The 27,146-nt window shown below is 38.3% G+C and overlaps 1 protein-coding gene across 4 annotated transcripts in view; it reads left to right on the top strand.

Moving 5' to 3' along the window:
- PTPN4 (protein tyrosine phosphatase non-receptor type 4) overlaps nucleotides 1-27,146 on the top strand; it is a 115,267-nt gene that overhangs the window by 12,559 nt on the left and 75,562 nt on the right. For all 4 annotated transcript variants that reach the window (XR_015258895.1, XM_086750669.1, XM_086750668.1 and 1 more), the window contains exon 2: nucleotides 24,443-24,597. Coding sequence is in view for 3 of the 4 variants with exons in the window: in XM_086750669.1 (XP_086606795.1) it covers nucleotides 24,460-24,597 (138 nt within the window). In the remaining variant the exon portion in view is untranslated. The remainder of the gene's footprint in view (nucleotides 1-24,442; nucleotides 24,598-27,146) is intronic.

Below are 27,146 nucleotides of genomic sequence, written 5' to 3'. Positions count from 1 at the left end.
GCAGGAAGGAGAAACAAAAGAGAAAAGAAACAGATAAGAGAGATGGGGAAGACTGGGAAAGAAAGTATTTCCAGCTCTTGCAAGTGGTTACCAGAAAACCTGAAACGTGGAGGTATTAATATATTATTGGTATGGAGCAACAAAGACTTTATTGCTTGATACAGCACACTGTGTTTTATAGCTCCACCCTATCACATAATTCCTTTTGTTGAACATTGCCTCGAACTGGTTGAGGTTCCTTATAGCCTGTTTGTAGAACAGGTGGTCAGAAGTTTGCCTCAGAGACAAAAATATAGCCCTAAATTTGGACTGAATTTTTCCCTGACCACTTGACTGTATTTTGTACTCATCATTCCTTTTCTAAAAGTGCTTTCTTCTCCTGCTTGGGCAGTGTGTTTACGAGAGTGTTGTTCTCTTCTGTATCATTTAAGAAAAAAATCTAGTATCTAATTGGTGTTACATTTTAAGCTTCTTAATGAACATTCCATCAGGTATATATGGAGAAAAAAATGTGTTTCGAAGTGCTTGAAAATTGTAATACATACAATTTTTACAATCTCAGGTGAAGCAATCTGAATTCTTTCTGTTTTATCATTATTGTGCTTTTTCAGGTACTTCATTTTGGTACTGCTTGGTACTGGAAGAGTAACCCTGACAGTGATGAATAATGGGGAGAAGTATAAGATGCAGGTCTTGTATGCAGTGAGCCTTCCTTGGTGTAGCCACATAAGAACTGGTTATAAATCAGTTTCCTGGATGTTTGTTTGGTTTTATCATGTAGGTACTGATGGCTATAACTTTTATTCTGTAGAAGATGTAACTGTTTCTAAATGTTCATGGTAAATCCAAAAGCATTTCCATTGTTTCAGGCAATGAAGTACTGCACTTTCAGTGTAGGAAAGGAAGGAAGCCACTAGTGTGTTATCTTTTTAAATGAAGTGCATTGTATAAGCTTTAGTGTTCATTTCCATAGCAAAAGAAAGAACAAGCATAAATTTGAAATTGTGAGGATCATGTTGTTAATACATATGGCATGTAACTATTATAAAAGACCTTATTCTAATGCCAGTACCTGATAAGAACATCAAGAGATGTATGACCAGTGTGGGCTGCTGCCACTGACTCACTGTGTAATGACAGGCAAATTACTCAGTTTTCTGCATCTTGTTCTACTCCTTTATAAATGAGAAATATTGTTTCCCAGTAAAACTCTTTGAGATCCATGGATAAAAGGAGATTATTTTTTTTTTGTACGCCTACTGAGTATATAAATTTTAAGTAAGAAAGTGCAGCAAATACCAGGTTCTATGCAAGTCTTTTACCAGTACAGACAGAGTATGATGAGTCTTGTTGCTCATTATGGGTTGTATTAAAGCACCTTGTACTCCTGAAGACATCTGGAAAGCACAAGCAAAAAGAGGAGTGTAGGTCAGACTTGGCACTTGAGTCTGTGTTCTCGTGAAGCTTTTTTATAGTTAAGTACAGCTTCAATAAAACTTCTGACATGTGCATTCATAACTACTATTCAGTTTTCTTTGGTCTGCCAGATACTGTACCACCTTCAGATGAAATAGTACAGGGAGCCTTTTACATCAGTTTTCTGTCAGTCTCTATAATCTCTTTCACATTATGTCTTTGGTTATTTTTTATCACTGAATTTTCATAATTTTTTGGGAAACCTGACCTTTCCAGAGTTGATCTGTGTTAACACTGTAGTCTTAATATTTCCCCTGGCACCTACTTGAAACAAAACACAAATTAATGATTCAGACACCACAAAACAAATCACATGCTACTTGTTCCTTCCCAACTATTCTTCATTGTTATTGTTTGCTGTATTGTATGCAAGTCCTTGTGTATTCTGTGGTGGAAGGGACCTAAATAGTGCAGGAGATTTTAAGGGAGCTCAGTAGCAGATAATTAGAGAAACAATGCAACAGTTTCAGGAATATACAGAAGATGCTATTTCATCCCATCAATTATTCTAGCTATCACTCCATTTTATCTGGTTGTGTTCTGCCCCAAATTCAGTAAATACACAATCTAAAACTTAAGGTTTGAGTTTCTCTTTACATTTCCTCCTACCTTTTCACCATTTTCCACTCTTTTCTCTTGAAATTGCTTTTACCAAAATGAATGGTCGTCACTTGGCTGGATGCTAATACCTTTACTCAGGTTTCCTGGTTCTGACCATGAAAGAAGCACCTTCCTGCTTTGTGGCCACCTGCTGTCTTCCTTGTGCTGCCACAGTGCTTATGCCACTGCACAGTGAACCATATCGGGGAACTGGTCTGACTGAAAAATAATTTTGCCAAAATTGTGTTGTTTCTTAATTCCCCACTCTGGTTTACCATATGGCTGTACAAATGGCTGTGTCAGCAGTAGGGAGGGGATGATGCAAGGCTGGAAACAAGTGGCCAGACTCAGGAGTGGGCCAGGAATGGCGCTTTAGATAGCAGTGCCAGGGTATGTCAAAATAGAGTTCATCAGACTAAAGTCTAATTGTCTCCAATGTGATTGCATTCTGCTTCTGGAAATCTTGATCTCTGCTGCTTTTTTTTCCCCTTAACTTCTTTCCCTCTACCCCTTACTGTTTAACAGCTTTTCCAAAGCTGCTTGTTCATCTCTTTCTTATAATAAGTGATCAATAACATCAGGAGAAGCCTCCATTTCTCAGTGTGTACAGGAGGTGGAGCCTGTTGTTCTGGGGGCATATTGAAAACCTCTTATTTAAACCACTTGGGTGGGTGTCATTAGTCAAACCTGTACCATCAATTGGAAATACTCATTAAATAATTAAGATAAGGCTTAGACTGATAAGCTGTTGGAGTTTGATATGTATAAGTTTCAAAAGAATTATTTAAATCAGTAGTCTTCCAAGGCAGCACAGTATCACACCTGTTTAGTATGGTATTTTAAGGACTTAAGCCATTTTGGTAGAATCGTTGGCAACAAAAAAAGATGTAATATAACCTCATCTGCTTTTTATAGTGTCTTTCCAGCAGGGACTGGATACCTTCACAACAATTTTGTTTTTCATGTCCCTGAAATCACAAGGCACTCTTTGTCTGTAAACAAATACACTGAATAATTCTACCCTTTTCCTTAGTCTACAGAGGTGCACTTTCATTACTCTGCAGTCAAGTTACTAACAGCAGCATTTTTGGGGGAGGAGAGGGTGGTTTGGTTTACTCTACAGATACTAAACTGATTCTGAAATGGTGAATTTGTTACCTGCAAAGCTGGCCGTTTTCAGATCAGCCTAGGTTAAGGCCCACAAAGAATATGAATTCACATCTAAATCTAAGTTTACATACTACCACAGTGCCAGGTAAATAGACATTCTGGCTGGATCTAAGCCCATATGTATTGGTGCATCTGCATGTGTTTAAGTCTCAAATGTTTCAGTTAACCTAAGATTATCTTGTTGTTCTTAAAAAAATCAGGTCAATTGTGTTCTCTCTATTCCTTTACTTGCTTGGAAAAAAGTAACACAAAAACCAACATCATCATTTAATGGTGTGGTACGCACCATTGAGACAGTTTCTGCAACTCAGCTTTGATATTCAGCTGTGTATGTCCTCTCAGAAAGGAATGTTATTAATTACCCTCTGGTCAATTGTATGAGCTATAGTTCATTGCGTTGTCCTTGCCTTCTTTCTGGCTATCATAATCCTGATTATTGACTTTCAAAATTTCCATTTGTTTCTAGGACAAAAGGATCAATCTTTGGTTCTTTCAAAGATCAAACCACAAAGTAAAACAAAAATCTGAGTTTAATGCACAGAAACAAACATGAGCTTACTCAGGCTACAGATGATCATTCAGTATTAAGTTTTTTCCAGTAATAGGTCGTTTTCCAAAATTTAATACCAGGATTTGATGTACCGCCCTGAAGAAGGTGAACTGTTGAATTCCAGTCTCTAGAGGTATAACTCCAAATCAGAAATGGAAAACAGACAGTTAGTTCTATGGCATGTACAATGTAAATAGATATGACTGTGCGTTTATGTCCCATGATCTCTACACCTTCTCTCAAAATATCCTAAGGCCTTATTATATGTACACTTGGGGTTCTGTTGCCCACGTCGTAAAACTGGCAGCACTCCTCTGCCTGAGAGCTCTTACTGTTGCCTGCCTCCTATTCTCAGTGGTCATATAATGTCTTTCTAGCCTGTATGCGTTCTGTACTGCTGGTATCTTCTGATAACGTGGATCCTACTGCCTGCTCATTTCTGTAAGCCCTTGAATGCTATTCTCTTTTTCCCTACTGAAAAGAAAGCATGATCTTCTTTCAGGAGTTGCTTGCTGATTCCTGAGGTAATATTTTTCTTGAATTGCTGCCAGTGGAGATAGTGGTTGTGTTCTTTTTACCTGAATAGTGCTGTCTAATAGTCAGTTTTCTATTTCTCTTCTGTTGCCTTGCCTAGTTTTTATGTACTTTCCATAGATGTCGTATTTTTATCTGTAAGTGTTCTGAAAGCAGGCATTTAAGTAAAGACTCTCTGATCTCCCTTAACTCTGATATCATTGTATTTTGTATTCTCCTAAATTCTCTGTCAATCATATGCAATAGAAAACTGAAAGGACTTCTTTCTTAGGGAAGCCAACAAAACAGGCAAATAGGCTAACTACAAAAGTGAATTTCAGATAAATCTTCAAACAACTATAGGTTTAAGACCTTTCCCATCCCTTGTGGTTCAGACTAAAAATTCAACAGTCCATGGAATTGCAGGACGAGATGTAAGAACCAGATCTGCGGTGTTATTAAAACTTGCCATGTAATGGTGGCATGACTACCCCTGCTCCAACTAGCAGTATCTTAGAATCATAGAATCATAGAATGGTTAGGGTTGGAAGGGACCTTCAAAGGTCATCTAGTCCAACCCCCCTGCAAGGAGCAGGGACATCCCTGACTAGGTCAGGTTGCTCAGAGCCTCATCCAGCCTGGCCTTGAACGCTTCCAGAGATGGGGCCTCCACCACCTTTCTGGGCAACCTGTTCCAGTGTTCTATAACCCGCATCGTAAAAAATTTTTTCCTAATTTCTAATCTAAATCTACCCCCCTCTATTTTAAAACCATTATCATCAAACCATCTTCCCACGTCATGTTGCAGAGGAGTATAACGGCAACTTTGCAAAGTGGCTTAATAGAATACGTAGTGGCAAAAATGTTAGTGGTCGTTCATTGATGTAAGTTATTTTGCTGTAGTGACCACCGTGTGCTGGAGAGATGGGCATGTAGTGTAGCCGGTATATCTGTTAAAAAACAAAGCCTAATACAAAGTATGCATAAGCTGTGGGTTTGGGTATCTTTGCTCTTCAGTTACTTATTTTGGATTTCTTGAGAGCTAGATGAGATTTCTGCACCTTCATGAGCTCTGTCAGCACTTGTTCAGTCTAGTTGGCACCTCTTCATTTCTCTCTGTTTTTTTCCAGCAGATTTTCTTAGAGAAAGGCGGATGATCTAACACTGAAGAAATTCTGATTTGTGTTTCTCTTTATATACTTCCAGAGGACAGATGGACACGTCTGTTATTTAATAATGCCCATGCTACATCCTTTGTAAAGAATCAGAATAGCTCCTAGCAGTCTGCCTGCCTGTCAGTAGCAGACACAAGCTTCTTGCTGGTTTTGTGTAGAATAACAGGGATTTCTGCTCTCTGTGCTCCAGCTTTCAAGAGTTTGAGAACAGCACATTCTCAGGTGGACATTGTAGATTCCTCATACTCTTGGCTGCTGGGTAAAGTTCTCTTTCTTTGAGAGATTTTTTGGGTGACCTTCTGGTAAATAAGCATGCTGTGCTGGTTCTTGGAGAGTGGGAGCTACTTTTCAAAAGGATAAGGCGGTGGTGGTAATAAACTCATTACCATTGCCTCTCTCTGATGCACATAACATCACACTTATTCTTAAGAAATTGCCAGAGCATCCTGACACAAGCTCCTAAATCTGGAAAGGACAAGCTTTGTTTAATTTCTTTCCTCTGAATAGTCAGAACAGAAGAACACTCAGATATTCCTCAGCTTGCTTTCTGAGCCACCCCGCTGTTGACTAACACTGAAGGAGTGACATGGTGCATGGCACTTGCCACTCGCTGTTTCACAAGTGGTGCGTAACATTCCTGACAGTCTCAGCTCAGTAACCGAGTGATCCAGTTGGAACCACATCTCTCTCATTATCTGGCTTTACAGACTCCAGTTTTAGACCTGCTAGCACTGACTTCAGAGGAGAGGACCTTTTCCAGCACTGGGCAAAGCTGAGACTTCTCAAGCCTTTACTGGAATGTAAAGGGACCCATTGGTCTGTGTGTTTCTACTCTGCAGCTTCCTGGAGCCACAGAAACCTTGGGTCACTGGAGTCTCCTTCATATTCAGATCTCCTTCGTATACTTTTAAAGAATGCACTTTCTATATTGGTTCTCAGTCTATTATTCCATAATGGGAAAAGGACCCTCTCTGTTTCGTGGGTTGGAGAACTATGGAAACTATCTCTTCAAAACATCTGTGGAAGTGCAAGGAAGAGCTTTGTGCACTCAGCTGAGCGTGATACGACTACGCAGAGCTGCTGCTCTGCAGAACAACGCTCCTGTTGCTTTCACCTGTGTCTCCAGCAGCTGCTTCCAGAGAAACTGGGCTGTGCTGACAAGGGAAGGTGCATGTGAATAGAGGTTGGAAAATAGAAGAACCTGATTACTTGATTTCTTTGTTACTCTACACAATCTGTATCATAGAATCACAGAATAGTTTGGGTTGGAAAGGACCTTTAAAGGTCACCTAGTCCAACCCCCCCCGCCCCCGCCGCAAGGAGCAGGGACATCTCCAACCAGAGCAGGTTGCTCAGAGCCCCGTCCAACCTGGCCTTGAGTGTTTCCAGGGATGGGGCATCAACCACCTCTCTCTGGGCAACCTGTGCCAGTGTTCTGCCACCCTCAGTGTAAAAAATATCTTACTTAAATCAGGTCTGAATCTGCCTCCCTCTGTTTTAAAACCATTACCCCTCGTCCTTTTACAACAAGCCTTGCTAAAGAGTTTCTCCCCATTTTTCCTGTAAGCCCCCTTTAGGTACTGGAAGGCCGCAGTAAGGTCTCCCTGGAGCCTTCTCTTCTCCAGGCTGAGCAGCCCCAACTCTCTCAGCCTGTCCTCATAGGAGAGGTGCTCCAGCCCTCTGATCATCCTTGTGGCCTCCTCTGGACTCCCTCCAACAGGTCCATGTCCATCTTCTGTTGGGGGCTCCAGAGCTGGACACAGTACTGCAGGTGGGGCCTCACAAGAATGGAGCAGAGGGGCAGAATCACCTCCCTCGACCTGCTGGTCGTGCTTCTTTTGACGCAGCTCAGGATGCGGTTGGCTTTTTGGGCTGCAAGTGCACATTGCTGGCTCATGTTGAGCTTCTCATCTACCGTATCCTGCCATATATGTCCCTTTTCTTTAGCCTTTTAGTTCTGGGATGTTATAGGTGATGCCTTCAGAAGTGCTTCAGTTATGTTAGACTGCATGCTTGTTGTAAAACACCATTAAAACAAATTAACAAAATAATATTTTTAATAACGTTAGGGTAATGTTAGTGTTAATACAGCATGGAAAATTTAACTAAAATCAACAACAACAAGAAAAGACTGCTTGGTTTTATACTTTATAGTGTATTAAATGAGACTCCTGAAATTTTCTTACCTAAACCTAAGAAACTATCTTTACAGCAGTTGGGAGGTATAATATTTTTCATAGGCAATATAAATAAACTGCACTTCTAAGATAATGTAGTTTAGTTATTAGGTAAATAGCTTTTTAGGTTAGCCTATTCTTTTTTTAAGGATAGGAATTCAAGATAATGAAAGTGTTAGAACAAACAGTCCAAGGCAGTATTACTGATGCTGACTTACAATAGAAGAAGTCACATAACAGTGTAATTCTTATGATGCTGTGTCTTTGCCTCCAAGGGAAAAACAATAGTGATTCTCTGTGTGAGGCAGAAGTTTCACTTGCTGTCATGCAATGCAGAAGGCAGCAAATAGTTTGGGGAAGCTGAGTTTAATTATGAAAAGAATGCCTAAAGGAGAGGTGGTAAGAAAGTGATGGGGCCTGAGTGCAGAGGCACATGAATGAGAAGAGTTTGTAACCATAATTCCCCAGGGGAGCAGTGCAGGTGTGGTGACTTGGACAGCTTGTCACCTTTTAATGCCTTCTTCATGGATTCATTTATATCAATGCACTTTGTACAATATTTTAACTTCAAAGAAAAAATAAACGTAGTCTTTTGTCTTCTCAGTATCTCTTCACAGTTCATAGAAGCTGTAAGTTTTCTTCTCTTTTTATGTATCAGAAAACTTAGCTACTGGAAAGCTGTATCGTGTCACTGTCAACATGTTTGTACATGTTGAGAACAGACTTCTACTTAACCAGATTTCCTGCAGAGATTTCTCTTCTCCTGAAAGTCTTGTTTTGAAGGACAGGCATTGAATTAATTCTGTTGGTGAAGACGATGGAAAATTGAGGCAGGGCGAAGTTCTGAAACACAGAATTAACTCAAAATTTGTGCATCTGGGAGACTGTTAGGGGAAAGTCACTTGACTATGCAGGTCCTTTACAGATTTGTCTGATGGTTTAGGAGTCTTTCTGTACCTCATCTTGAACTCTATGAAATTTGAAAGCCTTTTAATGATTTTTGGTAATGCTATGTAGGTGATTATGTTGCCATCCATCCCTTCCATTCATAACATGTGGAAAGCATCTCAGCAGAGTGCATCAGGCACCTTACACCTGTGATGTTACTCTGACTATAGATGAACCTGGCATCTTTCTTTTAAGTTTGGGACCAGACTTGGGCATGGTTCTTGTCTCTTGGTTACGGTTTTTCTTCTTGCCTCCAGGTGGTACATATTTGCTTTTCTGTGGTTTTCAGAGACATTATTTCTGTTGTTTTTCCATCTTCTATACCCACCCCAAAGGACTAGGGTATGGAATAGCAAGACAGGGATGGAGTAGGCCGGAAAGAAGTAAAGAAGTTGAAAGATGATTAGAGAAATGGACATAATGTAGGAATGGATTGGAGTAGTGAAGGTAATTGAACAGTTAGAAGGAGGGCTGTTAGAGCCTTGAGATGTGAAAGAGATCTGGAATTCCTGAAGGAGGGGAATGGTACAGAACTGATGGTTTCAGTAGAAATTATCTTTGTAGTTTCCGTACAGGTACTGCATCAGCTTGTGAATCTGTAACCATCAGCTTGTGAATCTGTCCTGTGTTTGCTTTTCCAGAGAAAACAACAGGAACAAGAACCAGGCTATTTTAAGATTACTGAGTTAGTATATTATTTAAATTGCCTAGTGACTTTTAAAGGACTATTAGTAGAAACATTTAAGTGTCTGAAAACATAAGCGTAACAATGTGCTGTCTCCACTGACCACTGTTACCTCTGATAAAGTATTAACGTGATAACTTACTAAGACAAAAAATCTTGCATTGGATGTCAAATATTCACAGAAGAATGGTTCTCCTGAGACAGACCATTGCTGTCTTATAAAGAAAATATGTTGAGAAAATTGCCTTGTTTATATTACTGACTTGACAGGAATTTTTGTTGTTTATAATGGTATTCATAAAAGTAATTTAAATATTCATTATTGTAACTTGTTTTCATTTCTCTGCAAGTTTGTGCTGGTACCTTTAAGAGCTGTAACCTTTTATTGTGACTTCGTGAACTCTGTATACGATCAAGAATTGTAGTGGGAAACTTTAGAACTGTATTTTACATTAAATAAAACAGAATGCCTAGAGTAAGCTCTTTTAGAGCATTTTGGAAACTAAGCTAGATTCTTCATAAAACTTGCCTCATTCATTGTTTTTGAGATTTGCTTACTGCATTGATCTTACAGGTATGATTTCCTGTTTGTGCAAGTTAGCGCTAGTGGAGACTAATCACACCTGATCTAATGGTGAACTTTTTTTCTTAGGACTGCCTGTGATTTTGGGATGGCTGACAGCAGGTTGAGTTCTAGGTGTTCTTTCCTCTACCATCGACAGTCTCTCTACGTGGCATTATTCAGAGGGAGACACTGCATAGATACTCATTTGTGCTCTGTATTTTGAAAAATTTTGGTTGTTTTTTTTTGGTTTTTTTTTTTTTTTTCCACGGTAGCTTCTGTTCCCGTTTAGAAAAGGGAAATGAATCTGTCCCAAAACATTGACTACTTGGCAGTTGAGCAGAAAAAAGTGTCCAACGATGGCCTCAAAGGAAAGGTATTTAAGGAAGCGATAATTTTACTTGCTGGCAGCTTCCCTTCCACTATTTCTATAGAAAACAGCAAAAATGTTGATTCTTGCCTTTACCAAAGGGACAAGAAGCTGGGCAACTTTGGTTCATTCTGCAAATCTTTTTCTTGTTAAGAACACTGAACTTTATCATTTCTGTTAAAAGACTTGAATCTTTTTGGCTCCACAGGCTTGGAAGAATTTTCAGAGTTTGTTTGTCAGAGATTCACATCTCCACATACCAGTGCTTAGTTTTGACTGTGAGGAGTTACTGCCCTGTCTTTGATAGGGATTTTGGCTAAATATCAACTGTCTACATAATAACTTGTACTGAATTTCCAAATATTAAAGGTCTGCTGTCATAAAAGGACATTGTCCTGTTGTCTTACTGACACACTTGTCAGATAGCTTTGGAGACAGAATTTCATCCCTCTGTAGAAATAACGAATATGGTAGCAGGGTGAGTTTCACAGTGTGACGTTCTTAGGCCATTATTGCAGATCAGCTACTTAAAATGTGTGTTCCTTATATGCTTTTGGAAATCATGGTATTGTGGATAAGTTTGTTGTTTCTTGCAGAGTTACATTACCTTTTTGACTATGAAATCCCTTTCTGGCATTTGTAGCGTGCCAGGTTTGCTGAAAACATCCTCACTAAGCCTTGCGTTAGGTCTCTGCTGTCAAGTTTTCGTAGACTCCCACATGCTTCAAATGCTTGTTACGAATTTGAAACAGATAGACATTCAGCATAATCATTCATTATTACTTAAAGTACTTTTCCAGTAGAATTCAAGGAGAACTGAGAGCACTGAGGGAATTCGTTAAAATCTGTCATTCAGATGCTGCCTTGCGTAGTCCCTGGCTCAGCAGAGGCTGGGCTCGGGAGTTTAGCACTTGCTTGGAGGAGCAGAGAGAGCTGAATGCAATGAAGACGGAACAGCCGTGCAAACTTCTGGTTTCTAACAGCCTGGGGATTATAACTGATTCTGTTCAGTTACAACAGTATCTGTTAACTGCAGTATAGTGGAAGAGACTATCCCAGTGGGTTTTTTGCTAAGCATTTTGTAAAGCTGCTGTATGTTGGAAGGTGAATTAGTTTGCATAGAAGGCTCTTAAATCAATCTGCTGCTTCAACCATTTGACTTCAAAGAGAAAAATAATGCTATATCCTTACTTTTAAAACAGTGGGAAAAGATTGTTAAAGGCTAGGACATCATAGTATCTCCTGTATACAGTTGAACAGTAAAATAACATACGTTCACTTTTAATAGTGATTTTTTTTTTTTTGCACAAGTAGTGAGAACTTCACTGTGTCATATAAAGCTAAATTAGTCACTTGATTAAGACTTCTTTTGAGAGCAACTTTAATGGTTATTATTTTATTATGAATAAGTAGATGTCAGTTACAAGCAATGTAGTGGAAAAGTTGGTTTTGTATCACTTAAAATTTAGTGACTAGATATGTAACCAACCCCGTCAGCATGGTTTTCTTAGAATTAAGCTTTGTTTTTAAAAAAATAAAAATAAAATTGTCTGATCTTTCACACCACAAGTTTGAGAAGGCTTGCGGTGATGACATGTGAACTTCTGTATTGGGCTGTGGTTACAATCAGGTTGGCATTTGTAGTTCTGGTAGGGATAAAAACCAAAAACTGAACTCACCCCCAGCCTCTCAGCTGAGGTGGGATAACTGTGTGCTTGCAGCCTGCAACACAGTGAAGAGGCTCAGGGTGGGGATTTGAATCATCTTACAGTTTTAGTGGCACAGAAAATATTTTAACAGAGTATTTCCAGACCTCAGTTGTTTTACAAAGAAGAATAAGAGGTAATTTGATTACTGTCAAGGTATCGTTCAAGTGTGGTGGGCTCTTCCTGCGTTGGTTTGTGGTAGGAGGTATACGCTAGCTTCGCATCAGGAAACCAATTTGGCTAGATGAATGTTCTCAGGAGCAGCAGAGAGGTAAGTAAATGAAATGGAAGACCCCATGATATGCAGGAGATTAAACTGCATTCAGGGTTTTGTTCTTGCTTAAAAGCAGTAAATACGTGAGTGAAACCATAAATAGCAGTGTGATAAATAGCGTGTGACATTAAGCTTATAAATAGCATTTTATAATTTTGTAATACTTTCTCCTTTTAATAGCCTGTTGCTCTTTAACTTCAGCACATGCTAACTCAGCATGTATGTGTTCATTTACCCTTCTTGGCAATGTTTTATTCCAACTGGAGCCATGATGTTTCCTTATTACTTCATTTTCAGTTGATTAACTGGCTTGTAACGTGGTTATGTGCCTGCTTTTTCAGTGGACATGAAACTTCATACTGAACTGAGCCACTGTGATAAAGAAGCATTAAAGCCTCTTTCAGAAAACAAATGCTTTAGTGGAGATTGTAGAAGTTGTTTTACTACTAAAAGTAAATTCCGTAAATAATCAAATAATTTAATTAATTCATCTCAAACCAACAGTATTGAAAGTGTTTTTTTTTTTTTTGCTGATTCTGAATGGCAACTGATTTTAGAAGTTTTTAGCTCCAAGAAAAATGGCTAGATAATTTTTCTGAGTTGAATGCTTTATTAAAGGCAATGACACTAGATGTTTTTAGAGGGGAAAATGTATATCCTGTGCCTGGAAAATAATTCACTGTTACATTAGCAAAAGAAATCTAACTTCTAATTGAAGGCCTGAGATTTAATTGGGTGGGCTGAAATGAATAGTGTATAAATATAGAGTTTGTCAGTGAATTTTAGTTTTTCTTGGGTGACATGGTGTGACTCCATTTTGGTGCTATAATGCATTAAAAAATTCTTTCTTTGGGGTTTTGTGCCTGTCCCAGTTTTATATCTGCAACTTTGTGCCTTTACTTTCTGCATGCGGGAATGTAGGGTTTGTTTTTTTTTTTTAATGTTGCAGTATATTAATAGTTAGCCTTGACATTGTGATGTTGCTTTTCACACCGTTAATAACATCTGCTATTTTTTTAAATTTTTGTTAAGTTAATTTTATGGAAATTTCCAAGCATTACTGGGAAGAAAACAAGTCATATCTACAATAAAAAAATAAAACTTCAAAGTTTTTTCACAGGTCTACTCTGATGAACCCTGGTAAGAACTATAAACCTTTTCTGTCAGTTTAGATCTTGTCTTTCCTCTTGCATTACGTTTTCTTCCAGTACTTTTTTTTTAAAGATGCTTCTGCAAGTTTGTCAGTTTAATTTGAAAAGAAGGAAACGCATCCCAAAAGAAAAGCATTTTTAGATAACTCTTAGAAATTTTTCCTCTTACTCGTTTATGTACAAAATTGGTTGTAGTTTACCAACTTACAAAACTCAGAATGTATGAAGATAATTGCACAGAGCCTGCCATCTGGCCTTAACCTTTAGTCATGTCATAACCTCTGACAGGGTGGAACTGTTGAGATTAGTATGCTACAATTTTGGAAAACTTGTGGTTTGGCTTTGAGTTTCACTTTGTAAGAAGTACAGATAAAATTATCCTGTTGTTTTCTAGTCAAGATCTTTGAAAATTATCCTTTTACAAGGTAGGTTTGTTTATTTTACAAATCTGGGGAGCTTAGACCTCTTTAAGATACTTTGCTAAAGAAACTAAACCCACAAAACTGTGATTTATTTATTTTTTAGATTTCACTGCAGGTGAATGATTATCAGATTTGACTTCTTAATCATTTGAACATGAGTAATATTTTCATTGCCAGATTCATTCAAATAATTTTGAACTTCTAGTCCTCTTGAGCTGGCTTGAAAATGGAAATTCTTTCCTATAAAGAAAATCTTTGAGAGGAGGCAGAGGCAAGTGAGAAAAATACTTAACCTAAGCTGCACTGAGGCTGTAAAAATGTGAGCGCTCTTAATAATAAATAAATGAAAGGAGAACTTAAAATTTCAGATGAATATTTGATGTGAATAGGGTGATTCTTTTGCTGCTGGGCGGGTCCATCAGCAAAGCTGCTCTCACCGTTGTGGAGAGGTTTTCATTCTAGTGCCCAGACGTGTTTTGGGGTGTCTCTCTAGTGTGCGCCCCAAGAGCAACCGAAGAGGCGACCTGCTCCTTTCACATACCCCAGGGCCAAAAAGCTGAGGAGAAGGCTGAGTATCCCCATGCTTGGGAAGGGAGTGCGAGGCAGGGCGGCTGACAGCCAGAGGCACGGATGGAGTGAGGTCACTTCTTTGGGCAGTGCTGCTAGAAGACTTCCCTTGGTTTGTTTTCTGTTGGAGGAGGAAGCGGAGTTGACAAGCGGTTTCCAGGCAGGTAGCCAGACAGGCATTATTTTAATGTTTCCAGCGGAAAATTGATGTTTTTTGGCAAAACTGAAATTTTCCATGTGAAAATTTCTATTTTGTGGAAATGGCATCTCTGATTAAAAAGTAATTTTGATGGAAAGTATTCAATTGGTTACATTCAGCCTTAGAATTAGCATCTGCTGTGTTTAAGTCTATTGAAGATAATTTGGCTTAGGTTTAGCAACTCTGAACAGAATATACACAGACAACTTTCCTCCCCCTGTCTAATACGTAAGTTTCAGTGCCAGCTGAAATGCAACTTGAAGTCGGCTATGAGTAGAATAAAAGCTTTTTGCGAATTTTGCCAGTTTTCAGTTCAGACTGCCTTCAGCTTCAAAGGCTTCACAACACAGATGCTATGGCTGGAACTAAAGCTGCCGATTCAACTAGCTGCTCTGGACTTGAAGATCCTGCTGCGTTCAGCAGTATTGATCTGTGTGTGCTCGAGTGGTTAATAGCTAGCCCACAGATTTTTTTTCCATTGGTATGTTTTTCTGTTGATGTCTTCAGATAATTGTGGTTGAGGCTTAGAGGTATAGGATGTGGGACTTGCGTTCATTCACAGTCCCACCAAGTTAGAACACGTAACTTCCCAGCATTTGGTGTTTTACCCCTGTTTTATCTGCTTAGTTCTATACAACTGTTAAAGACTAGCAGTTGTTATTTACATGCAATTTCTTTCTCTTTTTGGCTTCTTAAGTTGTGTTCAAAATCCCTTGTATTTGTAGATGGAAAACCTGAAATCAAAGCCTGATTCTCACTTGCTACATTTCCTGGATTCAGCGCATGTAGTCAGGCTGTTAATAATCAGCGTACTGAAAGGACTGTACTAAGTTGTTATAGCTATAGGCAGCTTTACATTGTCATTAAAGGCTCAAAGATTGCCAGGCTTCTTTTAGAAGAAGAACTGAAGAAATTTTGGTTTCTACTAGGCCTGTAGAGAACTGTAAACTTCTTTTTCAATAGGTAATGAACTATTTTTTAGAGTCGTATAGCAAAAGGGTGTCAAATTTAATTACCCCTTGATACTTTTGAGGAAAGCTGTAGGAAGAAGTTTGAGGTTTTTTGGGTTGCTTTGTTTTGGTTTTTTTCCGTTTCTTAAGCAATGTATAAACTAACTTGTTATCATTACCTGATGATTCTGGTTTTAGTTTGTCTGAATTTGCATTGATTTCAGCTCTTTTTTTCTTTTGGTGAATAAATATTTAGGCTTCCTAATCTTAGAGTTGTATGGGAGCCAGAATTTGCTTTTGATGAAAAATCTTTTTAACCCAGTTTAGGACCACATTTTAAAAATTACTGCAAATTTATTTTGAGAAGTTTCTATCAAGAAGATATTTTAGTAATGTTTCATTATAGTCTCCGTTTATTACACTTTATTATAGCATTGAGTCATGAAGCCAAGAATGTGAGATCCAGCTCCAGGAATGGGCAGAGGCAGATGTAGTAATCATCTGTGTGAGGGTCAGGGATGGCCCTTTTTAAGGCTATTTGCAAACAAGCGCGGGTTATGGATCAGGTTTGAAATACTGGAGGTGGAATTTACTTGGAAAACTTCTCTATTTATTCCTAGTAATCTTTACACATGATAAATGCCTCCAAAAATCATGAGCTGATAGCTATGTACAAGGAAACAAGGTGGTTTTATGTCTTATCAATGTATTTGTATATTTGTTTAATTTATTATATTTTTCAAATGTGGAAGGATAGTTAAATTTACAATTTTGTGACATTTAAACAGTACTCCTCTTCCTAGTTACTTTTCCTGGAAACTTTATCCTTTTCTGACTGCTTTAGCTATCTGCCCTTCCACAGAGTTCAATCTACATTTTAAAAATGTTTTTATTTTAAAAAATAGTTAGAATTCTTTTTTTTTTTTTCCTTGCTAGCTTTGCCATTTTCCATCCTAAATTGCTTATTCCAGGAGTGTGGGCTGCTGCTAACCCAGTCCATGTGTTCCTTTGCTGTCCGGCACACTGGCTGAAGTGGTCGTATCGCGGTGCCGTGACCGCAGCCATGCGCCCGGGGGCCGTGCCCTCCGCATGTCTTCGCGGGCTCACAAGCTGCCCGCTGCTACAGCTGCTGGTTGCCATCAGCCTACCTACAGCGGGAACATGGTATGGGGAGGTGGGTGGGGCAGAGCCTCTTCCTGGTCTGAAATTGGCTTCTGTTGGTCTTAAGATTTGGTTGTCTTGGTGTTCTGGCCTCCCTGCTAGCTGTCATGTCCAGTCGGGGCCCATCCAGTAGTGTCTGTTAGTAATCTGTTAGTTACTCGGACCTTGCTTCTCTCTTCCTCCCTGCAAATTCTGATTGTGGCTTCAGTGTGTCACCTGTAGGACAGATGGGTTTGTATTTGTTGTGAATAACCATAGGTACTTGATATGAAGCTTTTTCCTAAAGGCAGGTGGACTCTGGATGGTTTTTCTTGCATCGCTTGGAAGCGATGCAAAAGCCCTGTCTCTTCTGAAGTACTCTCATTATCGGGTGGGTGAGTACTCAGCCTTGAGCTGGCAGGAGCTAGCTGGAAGGAGGTTTTCTCTTGTCTTTGCATTTGTTCACACTCTCACCTGTAAGAAGACTGTTGCAGTGAAAAGGGAAACGAGTTGAACCTGCTGAAGTAGGATAATGGTAAGAAAAAGAAATGGGACTACTTATAGATCTTTCCTAGCTGCAGACTTTTAGTGTACTGGGTGGATTTCTTCAGCCGCTGTGAAGCTCAGTTCCCCAGCTAGAAAACTGGTCAAAAACTGAAAAAAAAGAGATCAGATTTACAATGAAAGGATGTGCAATGGAAATCCAGTGCATTTCTCAGGCTGCTAGTTTTTGTGATGTGGACAGATATTCACTAAGAATAAATTTGAACCTTAAAAATGGGTTTAAAGTGAACCATATTGAGCTGTTTGGAATCTATATTTCTAAGTCTATTTGTATCTTTTTTTTTTCCTCTTTTTTCTCTCAACAATATTTGTAATATCTTGTTGGGCTGTATCTTACCTAAAGTCCTGTATAGTGAAGATGGAAGAGTTGCTTTCTTCATGTGAAAAGTGACTGGGCATAGAAAGGGAGGACATAAAGGTTTTAGCTTCAAAATAATTTGCAAGGTTGATGACATGGTTTCTAGGAACTACTTTTTTTTTATTAGTATTACTTCTAAACTGTGCCAGTAAGTATTATAATCTCAGACTAATGAAATTTATCTTGCTGTCTTTGTATTTCCTGAAATGTTATGTATAGAAGTGAAGAAAAGCAGATACCGGACTTCCTGCACTGTCCTACTTCAGACCCAAAGCAGAGAAAGGGAGCATCTGAATTTCTGAGAGCCTTTTTTTCTTATTTTATTTTATTTTTATTGTTTTGAGCTTTGTGCATGCAGTTCAAGCATAATGAGTATTGATATTTAATTACATAGAAGTGTCATTTATAGTAGGCTTTTCTGTTCGCTATACTCTTGTTCTTGAGGGAAGGGAGGAGCAAGGGAGAGAATTGTCAAATCGTCAAATAGTAGGTTGCTACAGTACTGCCAAACTTACTTGATTTGTTTTGATATACATCCTCCAACTTTCTCTAACAGATTGGCCACAATCCTGTGTAGAGTGACTGAACACTTGTTGATTATTTTTATACTGGAAAGAATAAAATCTGGGATTGACAGAGAAAGGTGTTTCGCCTTTAACCTTTTGCCTATCTTAGTAGTTATGTGATTATAACAGTGAAAATTTTGCTTGGTATCACACAGCAGTTGTTCCAGTTGAAATCCCCATCCAAAGAAGCAGATAAGGATTATCGAAGGAGGTCTTCAATAAAGAAAATGAAGTAAATTTGAACTGTAATTATTAATTTAGGCGTTGAGCCTGTACTGAAATCTACAGCCCAACCCCATGAAATCCTCGTGTTCATAGACTGAGATGAATTAACAAATTTAGAAACTTAACTGAATAAGTGAATAGAACATTAATTCTCTGTTACTGGCTCATGTATAGGAGAAGCTGATGGTGGAGGAGAGAGGCTAAATTCAACTTATTTTCTCTCAGCGGTTGAACTTCGGGCCCAGAATTTTCAGGAACTATCAGATGTACTTTAAGAATTAATACTTTTTGTATTAGATTTGGCCCTTTATGTGGTTGAGGCTTGAGGATGTAGGAATAGCATATTCATTGAAATGCAGGTAAGGTCATGGACATTTTGTGGGCATGTGAGTGTGTTGCTCTTTATTGCTCTCATGAGCAAAATACTTGCAGATAGGAATTTCTTTTGCTGTTCTGTACTTCTTACATCAGTGAGGGATTTAATCAAGCAGCTCAGAGTGTCTGCAGATAACTAAAGTCTTGAGGGAGAGTATAAAAGCAGCTGGAGATTTAAGTTTGGTGTACCAGTTCTGCATATGAAGTGCGGAGGCTGCTCTGGGCCAGGCTGTAACGAAGGGTGCGGGGCCAAGGAGAGGGGTGAGCTGGGAGCCCCAGAGCTACCAATGCTATGAGCTGACAAGAGGACAATTTGGTTACCCACCAGTGAAGACAAGTTGCTAACGTTTTGAAAACTGCCTTCCTAGCTTCCAAAGCCAATATCTCCTTGTATCCAGTGCTCTCTTTTGATAGTTCTTTGGAAACGTGGTAGCACAGAAGGAGTGGTGCTTGTAGTTATATCGTGTGGTCACTGTAACTCCCGGTTTGTCAACAGGAAAAATGCGATATCGCTCCTTTACAGTGGAGGTTTTAGGAGGAGTTTAATAAGTGGCCATGTGGTAGCTTTTCCTTAAGCAGAATTAATTGGATTAGTTTATATATAACAGATAATTAATAAACTTAAAAAACAAACATAAAATTTTGATAGAGCCCAGAATCATCAATGATGCTGTTGCCTGGCTAGGAGTCGAGCTTGAACCTTTGCACCTGATGACAACAAAGTGAAATAACCCAAAGTTTACATATCAGCTTTCAGGAATTATGGATACTTTCCATTGTTTTGTCAGCAGAAAGCAGGAAGTATGAATGGTTGGAAGTAGTTCAGGATTGTAGTGCATGGGTTGATTCACTTAAATGACAATGCATTTCTACTCTGACTTTATTTATAAAGAATGTCCTGAAGCTGTGTGCTACGTCAGGATTGCTGAAAGCTTTCAAAACAATTTTTTGAAAGATAAAAAAAAACTTGAACTTTTGTTTGTTGGACTAATGTGGACTTCCCTCAAAATAGTGCACGATCAACTAATGTTTATAATTTTCAAACTGATTTTGGTTAAAACATTTAGTATAGTTTCGCTAATATGTTTTCACTAAATGTATATGAAGATGGGTTCTAAACGTAATTCAGTGTTTGAAGTGTGATAGGTTGTATTGCTCTGTTTAACAAATTTTTCTTTGTACTAATATTTTTCCCCTCTTAATTGGAACTGGTTACTAATTTTGGTAACCATGGGTTCTGTAATCTATTTGATATATTCAAGCTACATCATGTTATAAGAATGTGGGTTTTCTATGAGTCTGGCCTACTTTTCCACATCTTGTAGCAAATTCATGTACTATATTGGACCCAAATCAGCAGGTGGGCTACAGTGGAAATAGGTGCCTTCTGGGTTGTTAAAATACCAGCTTCTCAACAAATGGAAATCTGGCGATGCATTAGCTTCTTATCTGCTTTAGATTAGTCATGAAAAATGAAATTTCTCATGTCCTTTCATGCACATGTGCATACTGTACTGTGCTGAGGTGGTTGTCTTTGTGTACAGTACATGATGCAAACGCTCTTTAGAAGAACTCTTTACTTCAAGTCAGCAAATTGGTTGCACTCTTGGATAAATTAAATTTTAGCTAATTGCCTTCTTAACCAACTGCTTATTTATTAAGCTGCTTAAAACCGGTTAGTTTATTGTAAGCCCAAGCAAATTGTTATTTTACTGTATGCTTTTACATAAAAGAATAGAGGATGCCGCAAATTCGCTAGCGAAGCTTCTATATGCTCTTTAATGCCCTAACCAAGCCAGTATCGCAGGAATGTTCTCTTTGATAGGGAACACTCCCTAGAATTGCTTCATCGCTTGAAACCTGAGCTCAGGCAGGAAATGTACAACTTACTCCCTCCACAGACCTGGGAGCTAAGTGGAGTTTCATTGCACAAGTTCTGTCCTTCTCCAGTTGCTGTAGCAGCATGTGCTTTGGATTATTAATTCAAGTGTCTAAATATTATGTGCTTAGCAAAAGACGCTGAAAAATTATAAGCAGAAACCTTCTTCATTTGCAAAGATTAATCCAATTTAAATAATCCACTTGCATGTATAGAAAGATTTTTAGCATAAGTGGCCATGGTGCTATGCATGACATGGATATGCACACACAGTAATACCTTGCTTAAGTTAACCTGCTGTTTAAACCAGTTGTTCTCAAACATTTTTTGGTTGAATCTCATCTTTTGTCTTTACTCCTATTTCTTCTGGGGCTGCAGATTTTACTTTGGAGCCTGAAGTAGGTTATTTATTTATTCCATACTAACTTCAGCTATAACATATGTTAGTTCCAGAAGTTTGCAACCAGTGTAGTTAAATTTTTATCAGTTTTGTCATTTAATATATTAGTATTTGCTATGAAATCAGATAGTTATGATTTATAACCTCATAAGCAATAGCTAGCCACCTCAGTATTTTGCTAGTATGTTTTCAAATTGTATAGCAAGAACGGCAATAGCTGGTCAGGAGAAATAATATTTTCTGTGTTCTTTGTGCATGAATTTCTGGAAGAAAGCAGTAGTAAAGATGATATGGATACAGTTCGAGGCTAATTATGTTGTAAAACAAGTATGTCACAGTAAGACCAGTAATTGCAGAGTCTGTCTGTGCTTACCAACTGTGTCCTTTTTGTTTGTGTGCATACTCATAGAGGGGTAAATATGGGCTGTGTACACAATTGGCCACAAAGCAGTTATATGTAATAGCCCTAGCAGATCTTAGAAGGAGTATTATTTTTGAGAGTGCCTGTGATGGTGAAGGCATTTTAACATCCCTACAAATACTTCCATAGTTTCTTTGCTGACATCGGAAAATATCTTTGAAGGTGGTTTGCAGAAAATAGTCTGTCTTTTGTCACCTTCCTCTCTATTACTTTCGTGGCTGTTATATTTCCATTTTGTAGAAATATTTCAGTTATTACACTTAGTTGTAAAACTGTATTCTGCAGTTGCAAAAGCCTCTTAGTTTTATGGGAGAAACTTACCTAATACAAGATGGATGTTCAGGCTACTATGTATTCTATGAGGGACGTGGAATATAATGCTTTATTGCCTAATGTGAAAGTTAAAAACATGGTTTCCTAAGTACATGAGGAAAACATTCATGCATGACTGTTAACAGCAAGAACCGTGCTGAATCTGCAGGTTTGGGTCTATTGTAGGAGACGGTGTATGGTTGCTTGTTATTGAAAGATTTTGAGGATCATTGAGAGCAAATTTTCTCATTGCTTGGTTTTATGAATTTGTTGCTCTGTTTGAAACCCAGACGTTTTCTCTCTAGTTTAAGGCAGTGGTAAGGAAGGAAGAAATATTGTCAGTCAAATAAGACAAAAGTAGGGGATAGAACAGGAGGCAAAGGTGAGATTTGCCTTTTTGTTTCCTTAAAGCATGAGGGTTTCTGGCCTTTAACAAATCTTTTTTTTTTTCTGCTGCAAAATTGTGAATTGTTGAGTTAGAGCCTCCTAGGCCACTACCAAAAAATTGTTTTGTGAGGACTGCAATACTTATTTGGAAGCTAAACAGTCCTACTTTGTGCGTTGGTGTTTGTGGGAAAGGACTCTTGAGATAACCCTCACTGTATCTTGGTTAATTTGTCACTTAGGGAAATCCTTGTAAAATATGACTGTCAAAGGGTTGTTTCTGGGGTACGAATAAACTTTTAAGTCAAATTGCATGCTTTTCTGAAACCTCCTTTGCTTCAGCTCACACGCAAATACCATACTCAAGTCTTGGCTACAGTTGTCAGTTGTGTAGCTGCAGTGATAAAAGATGCTGGTGTTTACGCCGTTATGGCTAGTAAGGCGATTGACTTTCAAATTGTGTCTATGTGACACAAAATATTGTTTGTGAAATGTTATGTTGTTGGCTCAGATCACTGGTGTGGAGGTTGTTACCTGTTCTTCTCTGTAAAAGGTTTTCTTCTGCCTTTTATTTTCGAGACTTGTTAGAAGGCCTAGCAGAAGCACCCTCTTCATGAGGAGTTGGCAGATGTGTACTTTCTTGTTAGGCTTTGCTTTGGAGTTTTAATGTTTGCAACACAATTTTAATTACTTTATCATTAAGAGAAAGTATTGAGTTTAGCTTGCAGCTGGTGGGTTTATCTGGTATCTTTATCCTTCCTCAGTTTGTCGTGTTGGTTTAGCAAAACAAAAATAAACTGGCTGTAATTCTGCATGAGTACAGCATTCCAGTTCTGAAGCCAGAGTGACTGAGTAGCAAAAAAAAAAAAAAAAAAAAGGTGTCTGGTAAGGAAACAAGTACTTTTTAATCAGAAAATGCTGATTATGTCAAAACTGAAACATTTTACAAGAACGGATTATCATCAAAAAGATTTTTTATGTCTGAGATGTGTGATCATGCTGAAAGAGCTGAAGCCGTACTCTAGAAAAGCAAAATACCTCAGGGATTTTTAGGGCAGTTGCTCTGGAGGTTGGCTGCAGGCGGTGAGAAGAAGATTAAACTGCAAATTCCCGGCCTTTTCTGGTACAGGCAGCTTGGATCTTGGTCTTCCACTTTCCCATATGGGCTTAAGTATCTAAGCTATCAACTCTTTAGGAGGGGATTGATCTTTTACTTGTTACCCCTGTTCATTTGTGTATATTGGAGCACAGTATGTCTTATGATCCAGACAAGCTCTCTAATCACTGCTGGGATGTTTGCTGTCCTCTGCTGAATTCTCCTTTTTTAATCATGATACACATCTGCCCCTCTCAAAATGGGAAGTGAACACGTAAATGTTTTTGAAGTTTTCATAATTTTTCACAGAATAAGGAAAATCAATCATTTTATCTTCAGGTTGGAGAATATCTGTTTTCTTTTACTACTTTTAAAGGTATTTTAATTTTCTATCTCAATATATTCTCTACTTCAGTTATGAAACTTTCTGTTTGCTTGTGCCCTTGTCTCAGGATGTAGAAATACTTTGCCGGGTGTGTAATTAAGTGAATCACAGGCCCCAGTCCCGCGAGGTATTTAAGAAAGTAACTACTGTCATTGCATAGGGCTGATAGCATCAGGGGTGCACATCAGTACTTGGCTGGACTGGGGTTGTGGGATAATCATTACAGTCATAGCTTTGAAAAGTGAAAGTCACATTTCAACTCTTGCATTTAAAAAAAAAAAAGCCCCGCTAATGTTTTTGTTATCGCTGTGTATTCTTATGTCTAATGGTTATACCATGAATGCACAAACTTTGCAGAATAATGTGTCAAAATCTTTGTGTATTTGTTGTTTGCTGTTCTGCATGCTTTTTCTCTATAAAGTGCTTTGGTATAAGCATTTTTTTTTTGCTGTTTTGCACTGACATTAATTACTTAATTGCCTCTAATATTGGCAGCCTAGTAGCCACGGTGCCCAGCAATTACAATGCTTTTTGAAGTTAAAATGCTGTTCTGAATCTTAAAAAAACCCCACCCAAATAAACTAAAAAACCCAACACCTTTACAGCAGGGAGGGAGTGGACAACGGACAGAAAGTAAAGAACTGGGTATCTTGGAATAAGGTTGTGTTGTAATTTGTAAGACATTGTTTTATTATTGGATACCATGAATTTAGTACTCACTTTTGTCTGTGATGGAGTTTTTTAACAGTGGACTTGCTGTGTGTTGACCTTTCTTTGAAGTATGACATTCTGGCATTTGCACTTTTTGATCTTTTTAAATTTTATTTTTGTTTTGCCTAAAGACCCTGTGTGGACAGTAATGACCGCACGTTTCCGATTGCCTGCTGGCAGAACCTACAATGTACGAGCATCTGAGCTGGCACGAGACAGGCAGCATACGGAGGTGGTCTGCAACATTCTTCTCCTGGATAACACTGTACAAGCTTTCAGAGTTAATGTAAGTAATTTGCTTATTGCAAATCAATATTGCCAAGCTTGCTTTCCTTTCCTGGAGTTGTATGGCTGGAGTTTGACTTTCAAAAAAGTGTTAAGTACAGAAGAGAAGTTATGTTCAGGCAGGCATGCTTGTACATGTGCATACTAAGTCACTGTGAACTTAGTCATTCTGGCATCCTCTGTGATACAAGAGATCTTTGGTTCAGAAATGAATATACAAAGCATAGTTTATTTCTAGTAATTTTCTTCACAGGCTAAAATTGTATAGTGGAAATGGAGGGAAGTTTTGCTGTTGAGTTCAATGAGAAGCGAGCTTTTGTTTTATTCTGTTCTGGTTTTTGTGTTTTGAGCATGAGTAAGGTGTAATGGTAATTCTTCTCTTGTCTGTGTAGCTAACTATGTTCAATCATGTGTGTAGTAGTATTTGGGAGCTGATATATTTTAATGTTTTAGGGAAGATTTGTGAGAGTGATTGCATTTCTCTGTTCTATAATCAAGTGGTGAGAGCCTGTGCAGCCTGCAGCTGCCTATCAGAGGAACGAAATCTCTGTTATCTAGGAAAGACTTGCAAGGATCCAGTGTTGAGTGGCTTGAGATTTAGAGGTGGACTTGATGGTCATTTATTTTAGATTTTTTTCAATCAAGACAGAAGGTTTTGGGATGTTCTCTTAAGGCATTTTTGTGGTTCATTCAGGAGCTCTTTAACTTCTGGGGACTTCTCAGTAGTTAAGGGTAGGAATTTTGGATGATGGAGCTGGGGGAGGGATGACCAAAGACTTTAGTTAATCGACATCAAGCCTGCTTTCCTTTCTGGGATAATTTCTCCCACATACCTTTTCCTTTTTTCTCTACAGTATTCCGCTGCTCTTCTGCATCTGTTATGTTCTCTTCCTTGCTAAAAGGTCTATACGGCCTGCCAAAAAGCTGTATGTGCAGAATGTAGTTGGAGACAAAGCATTAAAAGTGCATGAGAAAATCTAAGCGTTATGTTACCTGCTTTCAGGTGCATGAGTTTTCCATTAAAATATCTGTCTTGCAGTTTTTTGTTTGTTTATAAGAGTTGGCTAGAATAGGGAATAATTGTTGTACAATAGCTATGGGAGGTTATGCATCCTTTTTGATCCAGTTGTTCAAAAGCTGTATGTTGTTAGTGAATGCTAGTGCCTGTCTAGAGGAGAATCACCAGTTGTGAATCCTCAAATGTCTATTCTGTCTCTCTCAAGGAAAACTTGTTTTATATGTTCTTGCCACCTCCCTAGTGTACTAAATATTTTAGTTGCATGGATCATGCTTTACTGCTTATATAGATCAGCCTGCAAGTTTGTCTATTAAAACTGACTTTGGGGAATAGAAAGTCCCTTGATGCTCAACATTTTGATCTCGGGTTTTAGCCTCAACCTGTTGTTTCAAAAATAGGGAGTAATAAAATATTAAATCATAACAAATATATGCTAACCTATATAGTGTACAGATTTTCAGGGTTTATAGCTGTCTTTTACTTTATTGTGGTTGCCACAATACTTGGCAATAAATATTTACAAAATTGTTTTCAAAATAGAAAGAACAAAGATAACATTGAATAAATTAGCAAGGTTTATTTTCTCCTGGTGATTGCTGTAGGTATTCTGTATGCTGATGACTGTAAAGCTTAATCATCTGGAGTATGCAGCTCTGTATTAATAAAAAATATACTCAAATGCTGTTTCTTCTCCAGCAAAAAAATACTGATCACAGACAATGTCTCCTGATAATTTATGTGACACATTCTAAGTTCACATTTCAACTGGCCTTTTCCATTGATCTGCAAAATAGACATTCTTTGTGCTAAGCCTTACCTTGTACAGAGCGTAACAAATCAAATCAAATAATCCCTGTGGATTGTAGCCAGACAAAGGTTGTTTTGGTTGCAGGCAGAAGAATCAGTTGGAACCAACCTGTGCATGTGTTTGAAGAGTAGAAATCCTTTCTATGAAACGCTCTGCTTACCAAATGAAAAACTCCTACTTCGACCCTGAAAAGCGTACTTCATAGAAAGCGTAGCTGGAAAAAGTAAGGCATACTTTAGTTAATAACATGATCAGGATGATGTGCATTACCAAAAACCTGCTTCTTCAAGATCAAATTACTTTAATTGGTTTTAATTAATTGCTTAAATTCCTCAATTGTATCTTTTTCTTGCAGACTGACTTAACTGTGTTCCCTGAAAGCCAGTACGTAGATATGGAGATCACACTAAACTTGAGGGAAAAATAAGTCAAGGTAGATGAGATGAGTTGTTCTGTGAGCAAGGCTAGTGGGTTAGTGGTCATGGACAAATGTTTCGATTTGTAGCCTTTGTTATCTCAGAATTCTTCTCAAAGTTGACGTGTTTACACCCTAATGGAAGTAAAATCTAAAAATCTGTAAAATAACCCAAACTAAACAAAAAAACCCCTCACACCACCCCCCCTGTAATTCTAGAAGTGACAATTTTCAGTAATTTAATCTTCAGCATTACTTAGTTACTTACCTTTTTTTCTTTGACCAAAAAAAGTAAGTAGCCTACTTGGA

Source organism: Chlamydotis macqueenii, chromosome 6 (assembly GCF_036417535.1).
Source record: "Chlamydotis macqueenii isolate bChlMac1 chromosome 6, bChlMac1.mat, whole genome shotgun sequence".
In the NCBI taxonomy this organism is placed as follows: Eukaryota; Metazoa; Chordata; class Aves; order Otidiformes; family Otididae; genus Chlamydotis; species Chlamydotis macqueenii.
This window is presented reverse-complemented; position numbering and strand designations above follow the sequence as displayed.